The 19,710-nt window shown below is 36.2% G+C and overlaps 1 protein-coding gene across 1 annotated transcript in view; it reads left to right on the top strand.

Annotated features, from left to right (window-relative positions):
* Window positions 1-19,528, top strand: part of LOC127864962 (golgin subfamily A member 6-like protein 1) — a 32,254-nt gene extending 12,726 nt beyond the window's left edge. The window contains exons 7-13 of the mRNA XM_052404857.1: window positions 6,180-6,275; window positions 6,691-6,879; window positions 11,353-11,502; window positions 11,910-12,032; window positions 13,924-14,009; window positions 17,947-18,467; window positions 19,464-19,528. Coding sequence (XP_052260817.1) covers window positions 6,180-6,275; window positions 6,691-6,879; window positions 11,353-11,502; window positions 11,910-12,032; window positions 13,924-14,009; window positions 17,947-18,467; window positions 19,464-19,528 — 1,230 coding nt within the window. The remainder of the gene's footprint in view (window positions 1-6,179; window positions 6,276-6,690; window positions 6,880-11,352; window positions 11,503-11,909; window positions 12,033-13,923; window positions 14,010-17,946; window positions 18,468-19,463) is intronic.
* The last annotated feature ends 182 nt before the right edge of the window (window positions 19,529-19,710 follow it).

A 19,710-nucleotide genomic window follows, 5' to 3' on the forward strand; every position in this document is an offset into this window, starting at 1 on the left:
GATGCCACCATGTCTCATCTTCCTGGTAGTATTAAGCAGTCATTTGGTAAGATAATTTACCTCCGACATACTTAACAGTTGCGTAAATTACATATGTTACATATTTTACAAATTAAAAGTTATGTCCAATATAGAATATCAGAAATTGTACACCGTAAAGATACTAGCCCGTTTAATTTATGAAAAAATAAAGTATTTAAAAAAAAAACAAAAAAACATTTAAAATATTTAGCGGGTATAGGTTAATTAAAACTACGTCATTCCGTATGAAGATTTGATGTTACGGCAATGCAAGAACGATAACATAAAAACAAGAAATTACATTTGACACCAAACAGAGGTAAAAAATATTTAAAAAATATATATATGTATATAAATATATGTGTGTTAAAATGTTCGATATGCAGAGCTCCAGATAAGAGTCGTATTTTCGTAATTACGAATTATTTTCAAGTCCGTTACGCATTTATTTTAAAATCTTGTCGTACCATTAAGAATTACAAAATAAAGTTACGAATATTATTTTTACATTGGTTCGTATCGATTTTTATTGAGTTTTTTTTTCGCGTATTAAAGATCTTTGCGATGCTTATATAGAATGGTTATCGGGTTTGTTTAACAAAGCGCATTTTTTCCAATAAAAGCGGCTTATACAGTCTATCTGTCAAAAAACAATGGCGGCGGCCAGAGAGCGTCCTAAAAAACTGCAAAGCGTCCAAAAACACGCTTTTAACATATTGTACACAAAGTGAGCCGAAGTTTAATGTTTAGAAAGACATTATAGAAAAGATCTTATACGATGTTGTATGTTCAGTCGGAAAAGCTAAACAAAAACGCGACACGACGGGTCCAAACTTAAACGAAAAACAAAACATTGAACGAGTAGAAGGGACAAGTCCCGTGGCTAATCGTTGAAAAGATTGAAGGGGAGGCCCGTTTTAATTGTGAAATATGTAAAAATTCATCTAAGGCATGCAATCTTAGCACAGTTTGGTCATATGAAGGTATTTGAAAAATAAAATTGTATAATACTGAAAAGACACTGTTGAACTCGTATAAATAAAGTTGTTAGTATGTTTATTTTGATTTTTTTTGCATGTATGTTAATATTCCTCAATAGCGTCATTCTTTGTACAAAACCCATCAAATTAAAATTACATGTAAATACTGTCATGTCCTTTGCTTTTAATATGGCTTTGTAGTATGTTTATTTTCAAAGCACTCCTTACACTTTCTAACACTCATTTATTTATCACACTTACGTACTCATGCCATTGATAATTATATTTTTATAAATAGATGTATTACTATTGTAATTTATTGAAGCTTTTCTGCAAAAAAATATTACGGCTTATGCATAGAGCTCTTTGTTGTGTCAAATTGTCGGCCTTTCAGTCTTCAGATAATCTTTAATTTGATGCTTATGCCGCGTTTTGAAAGTTGCAAATAAATGTATTAATAAATTCGTTTGGCGCTTAATCATATATTTTTGAAACATTACTTAGGTGTTGTTTTTTTTCGGAGTTTTTTTTTGTGTGGATTAATTGACTAAACATTTGGTGCCGTTATCCATATGTTTTGCGTTACTTCAAAGACCTATAAAATACATTTTTTAGTATTTAAGCTTTATAGCTGTTAAATGATTCAAAGATGAAAATATAGATATATCACATAGATCACATTCTCTTCATCTTCCGAATAATCACATAAAAGATCGTCAAGATCAATATCACTCTCTCATGATAAAAAGCTCGTTTTTTAACGTGACAAAATTCCATATAAAGAAATAAATAAATCCAAACCAAATTTTTTTATCTCTGATATCAGTTAGAACAAGAAAAATAATGGAAGGCGTATCAAAAACATCATACTTAATATAATATGTTATTATTTTGGAATGTAGTTTTTCACCAAATGAGACCAATTACAAACAATTAGCGGTAATTAATTGCGCGAGAATCTTTTATAAGTATTAATTAAAATATAATCTGCTTGATGTTGCGGCTATTAAAATCAACACAACAATACATGCGTGAATTGTTTGTGAAACGTTAAAAGTAACAAGTCTAATCAAAGACATAGTATGAGCGACTGAACCGGCAAATTTTCGCCGATGATTACCACTTGATTACAGATAAAAAAACAAATACACGAAAGCATTTTAAACATTTTATTTGTAACAATCAAATGTCAACTTCAAACAATCATTTAAACAACAAAAATGTGATAATCGCCTCACATTAATTCATTAAGTAATTTATTTATCCGACAACGGCGAAGCGGGTATTCTCTACGTCTTTGACTTTTGGAATCGCAGACTCGGACAAGTTAGCAGCAGTGTAATGGCGGACAGTCACGTGACTGACAATATGGCGGCGGTCAATTTATCGATTATGGAACGGTCTATTTTCAAGCTACAATGAGCGCCGAAAGCAAAACTAATTCAAAATCATGGAGGATTTACAGATTAGAAATGCAATTCCTAATGGCAATAAGTAAGTTTTCAATCCTTAATGTCTTTCTGAGTTGTATTAAAAACAATGGTAGTGAATCCAGTGTGGCTGGAATGTTATTCAGGTAAATTTTGCATAATTTTGCGACCTGACAAATTGTGTTCTTCCATTATGTAATGTGTCGAAAGCATCTTTTGTCATATACTAAGTTTAAATGGTATTGTTCCTATGCTTTATCAGTAATATCGCCTTCATATTACAATATTAATGAAATAATAATTATTCTTCTGCAATTAAATGCATGGAACATATGTTTCCTCTTGCAACAATATTCAATATTCGTTTTAAATTAACAAGATATCTCTTAAAAGGTATTTTGGTGTACATTACATTTTCAAAGCATTTTGCATGGGAATATAAACAGGGAAAAAGTTGTATAGAACAGAATTTTTGCTACTTTTCAAAACTTCATACTTGATTCAGTGTTTTTTTTTCCACTTTTTGTGAATGGGCCCGGGTGTCCCTTTGGATTGAGATAATTTTGCGGCGTTTTGACTAAAATTGGGAAAATTAGTGTTGTTGTTGTTTTGCTAAAAAATGCTTCAAAAATGAGGGTTCAAGTGTGCCCAGTATTATATTAATTAAGGTTGAACTTATATGGATGGGAGATGAACAAAATATTAAGATTAAAAAAAAAAAGGAGACATTCCATTGGGATTTTTTAGCTCCCATTTGGGAAAAATATATACTTTTTGACGATGCTGCGAAGCAGCTCGTCTAAGTAATCATACCATGAAAAAATTCTTCACAATGGCGACCTATGTTAAAGACCGAGCCAGTCCGATTGACATAGCTCGATTTTTCTAATCGGCATACCTCGCTGATTATCATTGATAAAGGTAAAGGAAGCTCAGCTATAAATAGGACAGCATATTCTGGGAAAAAGATTTAATAATAGTTTGAAAACGTTAATTTTATATCCGTTATATTCAATCCATTATATGTTTATAGATCAATGAAACAAGTATGCATTTTCTGTATTGAATTTGACACTTGTCGTGATTCTGTAAATACATTGCGAATGAAAACGTGTATAATTAACGTTTGACGCGATCATTTGTAAACGTTATAGCAAGTATGGTATATAAACAGCATATTAGCTGTACAATATCTATGAAACTCGCTCTTCTGCGTGCTCTCTCATTTTGCAAATTTTATATACTTTTCAAACAGGAATTACAGAGCCACATCAGTGCACAAACTATGTTTGATAATTCATTTGTTTGTTGGATAGTGTTTGCTGTTTTAAACACATATTAGGTCATATCGCGGAGATTTAGTTAACCTGAACCATGTGTTCTTGGGCGAACTCATGTATTCAAGTCGTATTCGACTATGTGCTCATACCTCCTTTCTGGAATCATCATGAAATTATTGCCGTACTTAACAAACAAACATGCCTAAGCTTATTGAACTAGAGAAAAAACAATAATCAAAAGAGAAAAATTATATGTTCATGCACATGGGCAGGTGAAATCACGTCTGTACACATAACATCATAAACTTAGGAAAGGAAACAACGAAGTCGTATTCGACTATGTGCTCATACCTCCTTTCGGGAATCATCATGAAATTATTGCCGTACTTAACAAACAAACATGCCTAAGCTTATTGAATTAGAGAAAAAACAATAATCAAAAGAGAAAAATTATATGTTCATGCACATGGGCAGGTGAAATCACGTCTGTACACATAACATCATAAACTTAGGAAAGGAAACAACGAAATATAAAGTTTGGTTTGATATACATGTGAAATTAAAGAGCATGATGTAATTAAAGAGCATGTCAGGTTTTGAATATATCTGCTACGTAACGTAATGTTATAACCAACAAACGTTTTACTGTAACAGAACGTTTTTTTTAATATAAATAGTACAGAAAATACACGTCAAATATCTTTTTAAAGATATTTCTTGTTATATTTGATCAAGAATGTAACCCGCCTCCCAGTTTCGCTGAATGGGTCAAGTTCCCCATGTGTACTACTTCCCCATACCCCCAAAATTTTTTGCGTACCCAACATTTTTCTTACCCATTGTTTTTTTGTACCCAAATTTTGTTTCATACCCAAATTGTTTTTCGTACCCAATTTTTGTTTCGTACCCAAATTTTTTTGTATTTTTTTCGCATAATTTGTGTACCCAAAATTATCGTACCCATTTTTTTTGTACCCAAATTTTTTTTCGTACCCACATACACAATTGTGGTGATATAGATAAACTTTACTTGATGCTTTTATATCCATCCTCTTCAAAAGCATCGTCACACCAGTACTTTCAGTATTTGATTTCTATTGGGAATGGGTCTGATTACTGGACCGATTTTGAATTAAAAGAAACCACATTCATTTAATAGCAAAAACCTGTTATTTGAAAGTGAAATTTAAGCTTTTCTTGCTGAAATTAGAATAATATTATTAAGTTAATTAATAAAATTGTCATTTATTAGTTGAATTCATATTGGCTTTGTTATTGAGCTTCAGACAGCCGTATGGTGCTTCGGCATGCGGCCTCAGGCCAATACGGCTGTCTTGAGCTCAATAACAAAGCCAATATGAATTCAACTTATTAACAAGAAATGCCGCGGCAAAGGCTGACGCGTATCCCCACGCCGCATGTTTGACCCAGGGGCGCCTCTGGGTTGGTAATGGGGCCATGCATAGTTGAGATTGACCGTATAGTCATAAGAGAAGTTCAGTATCAATAAGAAGTGAATCTGTGTAGAAATGAAGAAATTATAGTAAAAGGCAATTTTGGGTGGGTGTGGTCTATGTGGGCGCGGCGCCCCAGGGTTGGTAATGGGGCCATGCATAGTTTAGATTGACTGTATTGTCTTAAGAGAGGTTCAGTATCAATTTGAAGTGAATCGGTGAAGAAATGAAAAAATTAAAGTAAAAGGCAATTTTGGATGGGTGTGGTCTATGTGGGTGGGGCGTCCCAGGGTTGGTAATGGGGCCATGCATAGTTGAGATTGACCGTATTGTCATAAGAGAGGTTCAGTATCAATTTGAAGTGAATCGGTGTAGAAATGAAGAAATTATAGTAAAAGGCAATTTTGGGTTGACGTGGTCTATGTGGGCGGGGCGCCCCAGGGTTGGTAATGGGGCCATGCATAGTTGAGAATGACCGTATTGTCATTAGAGAGGTTCAGTATCAATTTGAAGTGAATCGGCGTAGAAATGAAGAAGTTAATGTAAAATAACCTAAAGAAATTAGTGAAAATCTCTGACCCCGCCCCATCCCAACCCCCATAACTTTTGACCCAGGGGTCAGATCAAAATTACATATAGTGCAGGGTTGCACATATGCTCATAGCTACCATGTGTGTAAGTTTCAAGGTTGTAGTGAAAATAGTGTAGGAGGAGATAGTGGCCAGGACAGACAGACAGACAGACAGAGAGACGGCGGCGGAGATAACCACAATATCCCTACGCTTTTCAAAATAATAATAATAACATTATAGTATAAATTATATAAATTATTGTTTTTCATTTGAAACCACAAGGGTCAAGTGTTCAATATTTGGTGTGTACCATCATAGGTTGTTCTCAAATCATTCCTTTGGGTTCAAAGTTGACCCTGCCGTAGGGTTTATTTGTTCCTTCCATATTTGTATATTATACTTTTATTACGCAAACTTAACAGTTTGTACTTCCATGTCTTAGTTGAACAACCGAGAACGTCATCTAGAAGAGCAGCGAGTGAGTATGCAGCTCGAGTATGAAGAGGCACAGAAGAAGATTAAGGCTAGAGAGGCAGAGGTAGGCAGAGGGATGGAAGAGGGGGGGGGGGGGGGGGGAGGGGGGTTAAGGGTAGGTAGGGGCAGTGAGTATGTATGCAGTGTGAGCAAAAGAAGATTAAGGCATATAGATCAGTTTTTACAAAATGCTAAAAATATCTAGGTTCAGCATTTATTGTTTTTTTTATGTTGTTAATTGAAGTCAGTGTAGATGTGAGATAAATTGAGCTTAACTTCCACACACAAACATTATGAAAAAGGTTCAGGTTGTTGATGAACATATTTCTGGCAAAATATTATTAGAAGTATCAATATTTTGTCATTTATATGGACATGATGAATTAAAAAATAATAGAAAAAGTCTGCAATTGATTGTCATATTGTTATGATCAGCACACTGTTCTGGATGGTATATGCTGGCTCGTTGTATGAACCAGGTACTAAAGCGTCAAGCAGACGAAATGAAGAAGGAAGCAGAACAGAAGCGGCGAGAAGCAGATGACGAGAAATTGAGAAAGCAGCAGGAACAGAAAGAGCAAGAGAACCGTCGTCTGGAGGAGCAGCGAGTGCGAATGCAGCTTGAGTATGAGGAGGAGAAGAAGAAGATTAAGGCTAGAGAGGAGGAGGTAGGCAGAAGGAGGAAGGTGGTACAGGATAGGTATAGGCAGTAAGTGTGTATGCAGTGTGAATATGGGGAGGTGCAGAAGAAGTGACACTATCAAATATGTTTAAATTATTCCAACTTGATGAATAAGGAGTTCAGTGGAGCTTGAAAAATATTTTTAAAAAGAAAACTTTGAAAGTCTAGGAAACCACAAGGGTCAGGGGCTCAATATTTGGGGCGTAATTTTTCTTGTGGTCCTATATTAAGTTTGTTTAAATCATGTTTCTTGGGTCAAAACTGACCACGCCCCAGGGGTCACTAGATTGTCTTAGACTTTTCAAGAAAATAACTTTAAATGTTCTTCTCTGAAACACCAAGGGTGATAGGTTTGGTCCTTGACATGTAACATCGTGTAGTTGTTCTCTACCAAGTTTGTTCAAATCATGCCCCTGGGGGTCAAAACTTTTCAAGGGTCACAAGCTTTATATGGACTTTTATTAAGTAACTTTATAATATTAGACGAGAATGTGTTCAATTTGTTTGCCCTATACAAGTTGACCCTCGCCAATAAAACTCAAAACTCGCCTTATACGAGAAAAAGGCGGCCAATATGGAAAAACACGGCCAATACTGAAAAAGGTCGGCCAATACGAGATTCAGCCAATCAGAAATCAGGAAAAACTCTGCCTTATATGAGAATCTAAAATTTCGACAATTGTGGACGCCATTTTGAAGTTGTATGCTTAGTTTTGGTGCAAAAGTTTTAATCTTTAAAAATATAATATTGCAGTTTACTTAAAGCACTCGGCCCCTTATATATTAAGCTCCCTTTTTCGACAAAAACAATTGTGCAGTGTAACCACAACAGTAAGGTTCAATATTTGAGCATATGTACATAAATAACAACTTTGTATATTTTCAAGCTACAATGAGCGCCGAAAGCAAAACTAATTAAAAATCATGGAGGATTTACAGATTAAAAATGCAAGTCCTTATGGCAATAAGTAAGTTATCAATCCTTAATGTCTTTCTGAGTTGTATTTAAAACAATGGTAGTGAATCCAGTGTGGCTGGAATGTTATTCAGGTAAATTTTGCATAGTTTTGCGACTTGACAAATTGTGTTCCTCCATCATGTAATGTCTCGAAAGCATCTTCTGTCATATACTAAGTTTAAATGGTATTGTTCCTATGCTTTATCAGTAATATCGCCTTCATATTACAATATTAATGAAATAATAATTATTCTTCTGCAATTAAATGCATGGAACATATGTTTCCTCTTGCAACAATATTCAATATTCGTTTTAAATTAACAAGATATCTCTTAAAAGGTATTTGGGTGTACATAACATTTTCAAAGCATTTTGCATGGGAATATAAACAGGGAAAAAGTTGTATAGAACAGAAATTTTGCTACTCTTCAAAACTTCATACTTGATTCAGTGTTTTTTTTCAACGTTTTGGGAATGGGCCCGGGTCCCTTTGGATTGAGATAATTTTGCGGCGTTTTGACTAAAATTGGGAAAATTAGTGTTGTTGTTGTTTTGCTTAAAAATGTTTCAAAAATGAGGATACAAGTGTGCCCAGTATTATATTAATTAAGGTTGAACTTATATGGATGGGAGATGAACAAAATATTGAGATTTAAAAAAAAAGGAGACATTCCTTTGGGATTTTTTAGCTCCCATTTGGGAAAAATATATACTTTTTGACGATGCTGCGAAGCAGCTCGTCTAAGTAATCATACCATGAAAAAATTCTTCACAATGGCGACCTATGTAAAAGACCGAGCCAGTCCGATTGAGATAGCTCGATTTTTCTAATCGGCATACCTTGCTGATTATCATTGATAAAGGTAAAGGAAGCTCAGCTATAAATAGGACAGCATATTCTTGGAAAAAGATTTAATAATAGTTTGAAAACATTAATTTTAAATCAGTTGTATTGAATCTATTATATGTTTATAGATCAATGAAACAACTATGCATTTTCTGTATTGTATTTGACACTTGTCGTGATTCTGTAAATACATTGCGAATGAAAACGTATTATTAACGTTTAAGGCGATCACGAGTGTAAAGAAAACAAATTATTTCGAACCTGCCATTTGTAAACGTTATAGCGAGTATGGTATATAAACAGTATAATAGCTGTACAATATCTATGAAACTCGCTCTTCTGCGTGCTCTCTCATTTTGTATATTTTATAAACTTTTCAAACAGGAATTACAGAGCCACATCAGTGCACACACTATGTTTGATAATTCATTCGTTTGTTGGATAGTGTTTGCTGTTTTAAACACATATTAGGTCTTATTGCGGAGATTTAGTTAACCTGAACCATGTGTTCATGGGCCAACTTACGTATTCAAGTCGTATTCGACTACATGTATGTGCTCATACCTCCTTTCGGGAATCACCATGAAATTATTGCCGTACTTAACAAACATGCCTAAGCTTATTGAATTAGAGAAAAAACAATAATCAAAAGAGAAAAATTATATGTTCATGCACATGGGCAGGTAATATCACGTCTGTACACATAACATCATAAACTTAGGAAAGAAACAACGAAATATAAAGTTTGGTTTGATATACATGTGAAATTAAAGAGCATGGTGTAATTAAAGAGCATGTCAGGTTTTGAATTTATATGCTGAAACGTAATGTTATAATCCACAAACGTTTTACTGTAACAGAACGTTTTTTTAAATATAAATGGTACAGAAAATACATGTTGAATATCTTTTTAAAGATATTTCTTGTTATATTTGATCGAGAATGTAACCCGCCTCCCAGTTTCGCTGAAAGGGTCAAGTTCCCCATGTGTACTACTTCCCCGTACCCCCCAAAAAAATTTCGTACCCAACATTTTTCGTACCCATTTTTTTTGTGTACACAAATTTTGTTTCGTAACCCAAATTGTTTTTTCGTACCCAAATTTTTTTTGTACCCATTTTGTTCGCATAATTTGTGTACCCAAAATTATCGTACCCATTTTTTTTGTACCCAAAATTTTCATAACCACATACACAATTGTGGTGATGTAGATAAACTTTAATTGATGCTTATAAATCCATCCTCTTCAAAAGCATTGTCACACCAGTACTGTCAGTACTTTGATTTCTATTGGGAATGGGTCCGATTACTGGACCGATTTTGAATTAAAAAAAAACACTGTCATTTTATAGCAAAAACCTGTAATTTGAAAGTGAAATTTAAGCTTTTCTTGCTGAAATTAGAATAATATTATTAAGTTAATTAATAAAATTGTCATTTATTAGTTGAATTCATATTGGCTTTGTTATTGAGCTTCAGACAGCCGTATGGTGCTTCGGCATGCGGCCTCAGGCCAATACAGCTGTCTTGAGCTTGATAACAAAGCCAATATGAATTCAACTTATTAACTTGAAATGGCGCGGCAAAGGCCGAGGCGTATCCCCACGCCGCATGTTTGACCCAGGGGCGCCTCAGGGTTGGTAATGGGGCCATGCATAGTTGAGATTGACCGTTTTGTCATAAGAGAAGTTCAGTATCAATTAGAAGTGAATCGGTGTAGAAATGAAGAAATTATAGTAAAAGGCAATTTTGGGTGGGTGTGGTCTATGTGGGCGGGGCGCCCCAGGGTTGGTAATGGGGCCATGCATAGTTTAGATTGACTGTATTGTCATAAGAGAGGTTCAGTATCAATTTGAAGTGAATCGGTGAAGAAATGAAAAAATTATAGTAAAAGGCAATTTTGGGTGGGTGTGGTCTATGTGGGCGGGGCGCCCCAGGGTTGGTAATGGGGCTATGCATAGTTGAGATTGACCGTATTGTCATAAGAGAGGTTCAGTATCAATTTGAAGTGAATCGGTGTAGAAATGAAGATATTATAGTAAAAGGCAATTTTGGGTTGGCGTGGTCTATGTGGGCGGGGCGCCCCAGGGTTGGTAATGGGGCCATGCATAGTTGAGAATGACCGTATTGTCATTAGAGAGGTTCAGTATCAATTTGAAGTGAATCGGTGTAGAAATGAAGAAGTTAATGTAAAATAACCTAAAGAAATGAGTGAAAATCTCTGACCCGGCCCCACCCCAACCCCCATAACTTTTGACCCAGGGGTCAGATCAAAATTACATATAGTGCAGGGTCGCACATATGCTCATAGCTACCATGTGTGTAAGTTTCAAGGTTGTAGTGAAAATAGTGTAGGAGGAGATAGTGGCCAGGACAGACAGACAGAGAGACGGCGGCAGAGATAACCACAATATCCCTACGCTTTTCAAAATAATAATAATAACATTATAGTATAAATTATATAAATTATTGTTTTTCATTTGAAACCACAAGGGTCAAGTGTTCAATATTTGGTGTGTACGATCATAGGTTGGTTCTCAAATCATTCCTTTGGGTTCAAAGTTGACCCTGCCCTAGGGTTTATTTGTTCCTTCCATATTTGTATATTATACTTTTATTACGCAAACTTAACAGTTTGTACTTCCATGACTTAGTTGAACAACCGAGAACGTCATCTGCAGCAGTTGGAGAAAGAACGGGTGAGGAAAGAGGAGCGAGAGAAACGTCGTCTAGAAGAGCAGCGAGTGAGTATGCAGCTCGAGTATGAAGAGGCACAGAAGAAGATTAAGGCTAGAGAGGCAGAGGTAGGCAGAGGGGAGGAAGAGGGGGGGTTAAGGGTAGGTAGGGGCAGCGAGTATGTATGCAGTGTGAGTATTAAGAGGAGCAGAAGAAGATTAAGGCATATAGATCATTTTTAACAAAATTCTAAAAATATCTAGGTTCAGCATTTATTGTTTTTTTTATGTTGTGAATTGAAGTCAGCTGTGTAGATGTGAGATAAATTGAGCTTAACTTCCACACACAAACGTTATGAAAAAGGTTCAGGTTGTTGGTGAACACATTTCTGGCAAAATATTATTAGAAGTATCAATATTTTGTCATTTATACGGACTTGATGACTTAAAAAATAGTAGAAAAAGTCTGCAATTGATTGTCATATTGTTATGATCAGCACACTGTTCTGTATATGCTGGCTCGTTGTATGATCCAGGTACTAAAGCGTCAAGCAGACGAAATGAAGAAGGAAGCAGAACAGAAGCGGCGAGAAGCAGATGACGAGAAATTGAGAAAGCATCAGGAACAGATAGAGCGGAAAAGAAGGGAGCGGGAACAGGTACACATGCCACAAATTGAATTACCTTAACTAAAGGGTTAGCATGCTTGCTGTTTGCCCTTTTTAGCCTGAGAAAATGGCAGAGGATGTAGTAAAATCTCCCCCAGTACCAGCTATGCAAGGAAAGGTAGATAACTTGTAATTGTGTTCCGTACAGTGTACCTGGCCATGCCACAGATACAAGTTGTGTTTGACTCATCTTTAACCCTTTGCATGCTGGGTAATTTGTCGTCTGCTAAAATGTCGTCTGCTCAATATCTAAAAATAGCATTTTCTTCAATTTTTTCAAAGAATACTATCTGAATAGCAAACAGTTTGTGGCGTCTCATCTGGATCCAAACTGTTTGCAAAGGCCTTCAAATTCCGGTTCCAGCGCTCAAAGGGTTAAATGTGTTGGGTGTTGTAAACTGGTCCTCTTGTTGCTGGAAACCCATGTAGGCTCTATGCATCTACTATGGGTGATTTCATTCTCTACTTTGTGATTATAAAACTTTAATGTCATTTATTTCTGATATAATTATTAACCAGGTTTTCCGAAGGAAAAAACTGGTTATTAGATTGGCGAATGCGGGCGGGCTGGCTGGCGGGCTGGCGGGCGGGCGGAACAAGCTTGTCCGGGCCATAACTATGTCGTTCATTGTGAGATTTTAAAATCATTTGGCACATTTGTTAACCATCATTAGACGGTGTGTCGAGCGAAAAAATTACGTCAATATCTCCAAGGTCAAGGTCACACTTTGAGTTCAAAGGTAACAAATAGCCATAAATGAGCTCTTCTGGGCTATAACTATGTCATTCATTATGAGATTTTAAAATCATTCGGCACATTTGTTCACCATCATGGGACGGTGTGTCGCACGAAAGAATCACGTAAATATCTCCAATGTCAAGGTCGCCACGACTAAAAATATATTTATTTTAAAACAAACTTACAAAGGGGGTTAATTTTGTTTGTTCATTTCAAAAGATCAGTTTGAGTTGTCTCCCTTTATCAGATTTTTTTTCACAATGAAAACCTGGTTTTGTGACAATTTTGTCCCTTGTTTACAATTGTTATTGTAACAAATGTAACAATTACTGGTTTATTTACTACCCTTAATGATGCCTTGAGTTAAATATTTTCTTCTGTTTCTTATTTTTTATGCCCCGGAATGGTGGCATATAGTTTTTGAACTGTCCGTCAGTCAGTCTGTCCGTCCGTCCGAAAACTTTAACATTGGTCATAACTTTTGCAATATTGAAGATAGCAACTTGATATTTGGCATGCATGTGTATCTCATAGAGCTGCAAATTTTGAGTGGTGAAAGGTCAAGGTCGTCCTTCAAGGTCAAAGGTCAAATATATGGCTTCAAAGCGGCGCAGAGGGGGGCATTGTGTTTCTGACAAACACATATCTTGTTTTTATTGGGGATAACAGTGGTTATAGAAAGGTTATTGTTATTTTTTTTTACAATTATATAATTTATACAAATAAAGGTGGTTTCAACATTGATTTAAGGGTTTTTAGTGACCTAAATAGAAACAGAAAAAGGCAGAGGCAGAGGTATTAAAATGTATGGTAAATGAAATATTTATTTTAAGGATTTTGATTGAAATCTTACACTATTTAGTATCATATTAACATAGCAACTACAGAAATATTAAATCAAAGTGAAAGCATTCTTATGACAGGAAAAATTGACACCTTGTACTGACCTCTCAATAATACTTAGACATGTTCATTATAGGCCAAATGATGTATAGGTTCATTATAGGCCAAATGATGTATAGGTTCATTATAGGCCAAATGATGTATAGGTTCATTATAGGCCAAATGATGTATAGGTTCATTATAGGCCAAATGATGTATAGGTTCATTATAGGCCAAATGATGTATAGAAGTTTATTTCAGGGCCTCAAACCATATACTGCATCCAGTGAGGGGGCAAGCTGGAATCCAGCAGGCAACCTGCATTCCAGGGAGTCCACAGAGAAACAGTATGTGCATTCTACAAATTTGTTTAAACAATTCATAACCCTAGCGGCACACCTTGGGTGATGCCACTTGATTTATGTAGCTAAATAACTTTAAAAAATATGTTATGAATGATAAAGACCTGATGAGTAATCCTTTGTATGTAACATAGTAAGATATGTATAGTGGACCCCTACAACTTTTGTTAAATTCCTGTCCCTGGGGTCAAACCTGCTCCCGGGTCAAATGGGTAATACTAGCATATACTTTAAAAGAAAATTAACGTCTTTTTTTATGAAACCACAAGGACCGGAATAACCAAAATTGGTTCGTTAAACTTTAAGCTTTTGTTTCAAATCATGCCACTAGGGTTTCAAATGGTGTAAAATATTTGTAATAATTTAAATTACAAAATAAATAAAATATTTTCCGAAACCACATGTAAACATGACTCACGTAAATGAGCAAGAAACCTGTTGTTCTGATAAAATAACAGATTTACTGGATAGAATATGGACTGGTAAGGCTTTCAATTATCTGCTGACATTTACTTAATTGATATCATGTCTATAAAAACGTGTTATAAATTAAGAATCAATAAAGTCCATCTGCAAAGGTTTGTACATGTACAATGTCATTGTTTGTGAAATACAAAGCATTTGACTGTTTCGTTGAGCATATACGGTTTAGCATATATAGTATAATACTTCATGAAATTTTTGTGCTTAATTTTTACAATTCTATAGGTGGGTACACATTTTTAGCTCACCTGATTGCTCAGGTGAGCTTTTGTGACCGGTCTTTGTCCGTCGTAAGTCCGTCTGTCCGTCAGTCCATCCGTTAACATTTGCTCGTAAACAGTCTAGAGGCTACATTTCTTGTCCCATCTTCATGAAACTTGGTCAGAAGCTTTGTCCCAATGAAATCTCGGCCGAGTTCAAAACTGGGTTGTGCCGGGTCAAAAACTAGGTGACTAGGTCAAACAAAAGAAAAACCTTGTAAACACTGTAGAAGTCACATTTCATGCCCAATCTTCATGTAACTTTGTCAAAATGTTTGTCTTAATGATATCTTGGTTGAGTTCGAAAGTGGTTCTGATTCGTTGAAAGACATGGCCGTCAGTGGGCGGGGCAGTTTTCCTTATTTGGCTATAGAGAAACCTTGTAAACACTCTAGAAGTCACAATTTTTGCCCAATCATCATGAAAGTTGGTCAAAACATTGGTTCAATTGATGTCTCGGACGAGTTCGAAAATGGTCGAGATCGGTGAAAAAACATGGCCGCCAGTGGGCGGGGCATTTTTCTCTATATGTATTTAGTGGCAGTTTTCCCTATTTGGCTATAGAGAAACCTTGTAAACACTCTGGAAGTCACAATTTTTGCCCAATCATCATAAAAGTTGGTCAAAACATTGGTTTTATTGATATCTCCGAAAAGTTTGAAAATGGTCGGGATCGGTGAAAAAACATGGCCGCCAGTGGGCGGGGCATTTTTCTCAATATGTATATAGTGAAAACATGTGAACACAGTAGAAGTCACATTTTTGGCCCAATTTTCATGAAATTTGCTCAAAACATTTGTTTCCTTGATACGAGAGTTGAGTTAAAAAATGGTTCCGGTCAGTTGAATAACATGGCTGACGGGAGGGGGGAAGTTTTCTCATTATGCTCCCCCCCCCTTTCGAAGAAGAGGGGGTATTGTTTTGCTCATGTCGGTCCGTCCGTCCACCAGATGGTTTCCAGATAACTCAGGAGCGCTTATGCCAAGGATCATGAAACTTCATAGGTACATTGATCATGACTCGCAGATGACCCCTATTGATTTTCAGGTCACTAGGTCAAAAGTCAAGGTCACAATGACCTGAATTAGTAAAATGGTTTCCGATGATAAGTCAAGAACACTTATGCCTAGGATCATGAAACTACATAGATACATTGATCATGACTCGCAGATGACCACTATTGATTTTCAGGTCACTAGGTCAAAGGTCAAGGTCTCGGTGACCAAAAGCAGTAAAATGGTTTCCAGATGATAACTCAAGAACGCTTATGCCTAGGATCATGAAACTTAATAGGTACATTGATCATAACTCGTAGATGACCCCTATTGATTTTCAGGTCACTTGGTCAAAAGTCCAGGTCACGATGACCCAAAATAGTAAAATGGTTTCCGGATGATAACTCAAGAATGTTTAGGCCTAGGATCATGAAACTTCATTGGTTCATTGATCATGACTCGTAGATGGCCTCTATTGATTTTCAGGTCACTAGGTCAAAGGTTAAGGTCATGGTGACCCGAAATAGTAAAATGGTTTCGAGATGATAACTCAAGAACGCTTATGTCTAGGATCATAAACTTTATTGGTACATTGATCATGACTGGAAGATGACCCCTATTGATTTTCAGGTCACTAGGTCAAAGGTCAAGGTCACGGTGACATGAAATAGTAGAATGGTTTCTGGATGATAACTCAAGAAAGCTTATGCCTAGGATCATGAAACTTCAAAGGTACAATGATCATGACTCGCAGATTACACCTAATGATTATCAGGTCACTAGGTCAAAGGTCAAGGTCATGGTGACCTGAAATGGAAAAATGGTTTCCGGATGATAACTCAAGAACGCTTATGCCTAGGTTCATGAAACTTCATAGGTATATTGATCATGACTCGCAAATGACCCCTATTGATTATCGGGTCACTAGGTCAAAGGTCAAGGTCACAGTGCCAAAATACTTATTTACACAATCAGATCTCCAGATATTTTTTTCAGCCGAGGGGTATTTCACTCATGAAATTTTTAATTGATGAGTAAAAATCAAAATACGATAATTGTAAGGAGTATTAATGTTTAAAGGATCAGAATTAATAATAAATTGTACATGTAATGTTAACTCGCTTTAACAAGCAGTCCTGTTCACAAGAAAGCAATCACTTTTGTTTTATGTAACAGTTTTCCTGATTGTGTTTACCCTTGGCTTATAAGCAGCCATTAATCCCTTTTTCCATCTTGATTTGGCAAGCCACTGTTTAGCACACACTGTACAGCCACGATCAAAATCTTCTAAGCTTGGCCCACAAACCTTGTTTATTATATGTGTATTTTGGCGCCATTTTAAAAGTGCTTGAAGATTAAAGGTTTTTCCATAGTGCCACAAAAGAGATGAACTGATAGCAAAAAGTATATGCTTGAAGTTGGGTGATTAGGGTTTTATCGAATGTGATGTCAAGTGATTTCACCATAAGCGTATATCGATTCTCAACAATGCAGCGGGGAGCCCGTTGTGTCAACATCGGCCTTAATCGTGGGCCAACATGAAATGATACCGTTCTGAGTCTTTTGACAGAGGAGTAAATAGGTCGGGAACCACATTCTGTACATAGATGGTGATGTCGCTACGTTTTAACAGGTGTGGACACAATGACAGAAACCAGTCATGTTTACATGAAAGTATTATATGCATGCATCAACGGCTAATACGCATTAAAATTACTCAACAAAATTTTTAAGTCATGCGTATTTTCTTTTTTGTCATGCGTATTTTACGCAAATACGCATCTTATCTGGCCCTCTGCACACAATGGCTGTCAAGGTCACGCTGACTCAACTTAGAAAAATGGTTTCCGGATGATAACTCAAGAACCTAGGATCATGAAACTTCATAGGTACATTGATCATGACTCGCAGATGAAATAATGGTGAAACTTGACCAGGATGTTTGTCTGGACAATATCTAGGTCAAGTTTGACATTTGGTAAAGATTGAGTGAACCGACTCATCTCAGGTGAGCGAACTAGGGCCATTTTGGCCCTCTTGTTGTTAAAACACTTAACATATATGTGTGGCAGTTCATTCAAAAAAACTCTTTATCTCTTTATCTGGATACTATGATCAAAACTTTACATACATTTTACAAATGTTTTTTCTTGTGTGATTTATATGTTAATATGATCCTTTCAGAGACTACCATAATGAGAAACCTGAGTGGTTAAAACTGCAGTCCACAAGGTCTGTGCAGGGGAATCCAGACAAGGTATTCACTGTCCAGTGGAAGTCTACCCACAATGTGTCCATACCAAGTGATTCAGACATATGCTCTTTCACAGCCATCTGTGTCCTCCCAGATGGAAAGGTCCTGGTTGCAGACCACAGTAATAAGAAAGTCAAGCTGCTGGACCAGCAGTACCAGGTGTTTAGTCACTGTGGTGTGACTAACAGAGTACTGGACATGTGTCTCATCACACCCAGTGAGGTTGCAGTGGCTGTGTATGGTGATAGTAAAAAACATGAGGTCCAGTTTATCACAGTCACACAGAGCAAGCTAGTTTCTGGCAGGAAGTTTCGGTTACAACATGAATGTAGTGGTATTGCGCACTACCAGGGTGACCTGTTTATCTGCTCTGGTGAAGCACTGTTCAAGTACACACTGAGTGGCAAACAGGTCTGCAGACTTTATGAGAATCAATCAGATGAATTGACAGGTAAGAATTATGGTGGATTCATCCTGATATCATTTGGAATATGTATTAAAAATTATTTTGAAACTTCATATTTTTAAAAAATTTATGTGTCAATATATTGTTACAACAGCAAGAAAATTATTTGTTATTATTGATTTATTAACATGAGTAATGCAGTATTTTGAGTGTCATTACATGGCATGTCTATAAATAGAAACTGAGTTCCTGGCAGTGAGACACTTTCTGAACTGGTCTTCATTTGTTTGTGGTTGTCAATTACTGCACATGTATAATATGTTTTCTCAATTAAAAATACATAATATAAAATAGATACTGTTTAAATTGTTCTAGTTGGATTATAAGAAGTATTTAAACGTCTGTATGGAGATAATTAAATATTATTTTTTAACAACTTGCTTCTGTAAGTGGTTTAGTGAAAAACAATATAAAGGAAAAGTTTCAAAATTGGTTGTTTGAAACATTAGTGTTCTTTTTACAAACACTTGACAAACACAACTACAGTCGTAACACCGCACATCTATTCAGTATGTCTGCCTGTGTCAATTTCACTTATGTGAGTACACTGTTATCATATTTGTACATGTTTAGGAAATCTATTATTAGTGCATATAGTATCATTCATAATATACACATGGTGATTGAACTGTGTACTTGTTGTCATCTGTGTAATTTTTTCCATGTTTGTAATTGTACATAACATTTAATTTCTAACTCATTAGTCCCATTTCAACATGTCAAACCTTTACACAAAAAACTTATACAGAACCTTCATGCCACACAAAACTATTTATTATTAATCAATTTGATGCATACATGTAACAACACATGTGTACTACAATATCAATGCAGTATGTTTAATAAGATTATTTAACATTTACAGTAATTCAATATCTTGATGTTACTCTGTTTTGCAGTATACAGTTGTGCTGTGAGTCCCACAGGAGACAGGCTGTACATCACCAGCCCTGAGCAGAACAAGCTTCTTACCCTGGCCAGGGATGGCACACTCCTGGCTACATACTCAGACCCAGCACTATGGCGCCCATCTGGTCTACATGTGACCCCTGCAGGCCAGGTGCTGGTCTGTGGATGCTGGCCCGACACTGTACTACAGGTGGGCAGGGAGGGAGAGAGTAAGCTGGCTACTCTTGCTACACAGGAGGATGGAGTGGTGTGGCCACGGTCAGTCTGCTACAGCAGCACAACATCATCCATCATTGTGGGACTGGCTGGGGACGACAAC

This window comes from Dreissena polymorpha, chromosome 1 (assembly GCF_020536995.1).
Source record: "Dreissena polymorpha isolate Duluth1 chromosome 1, UMN_Dpol_1.0, whole genome shotgun sequence".
NCBI lineage: Eukaryota > Metazoa > Mollusca > Bivalvia > Myida > Dreissenidae > Dreissena > Dreissena polymorpha.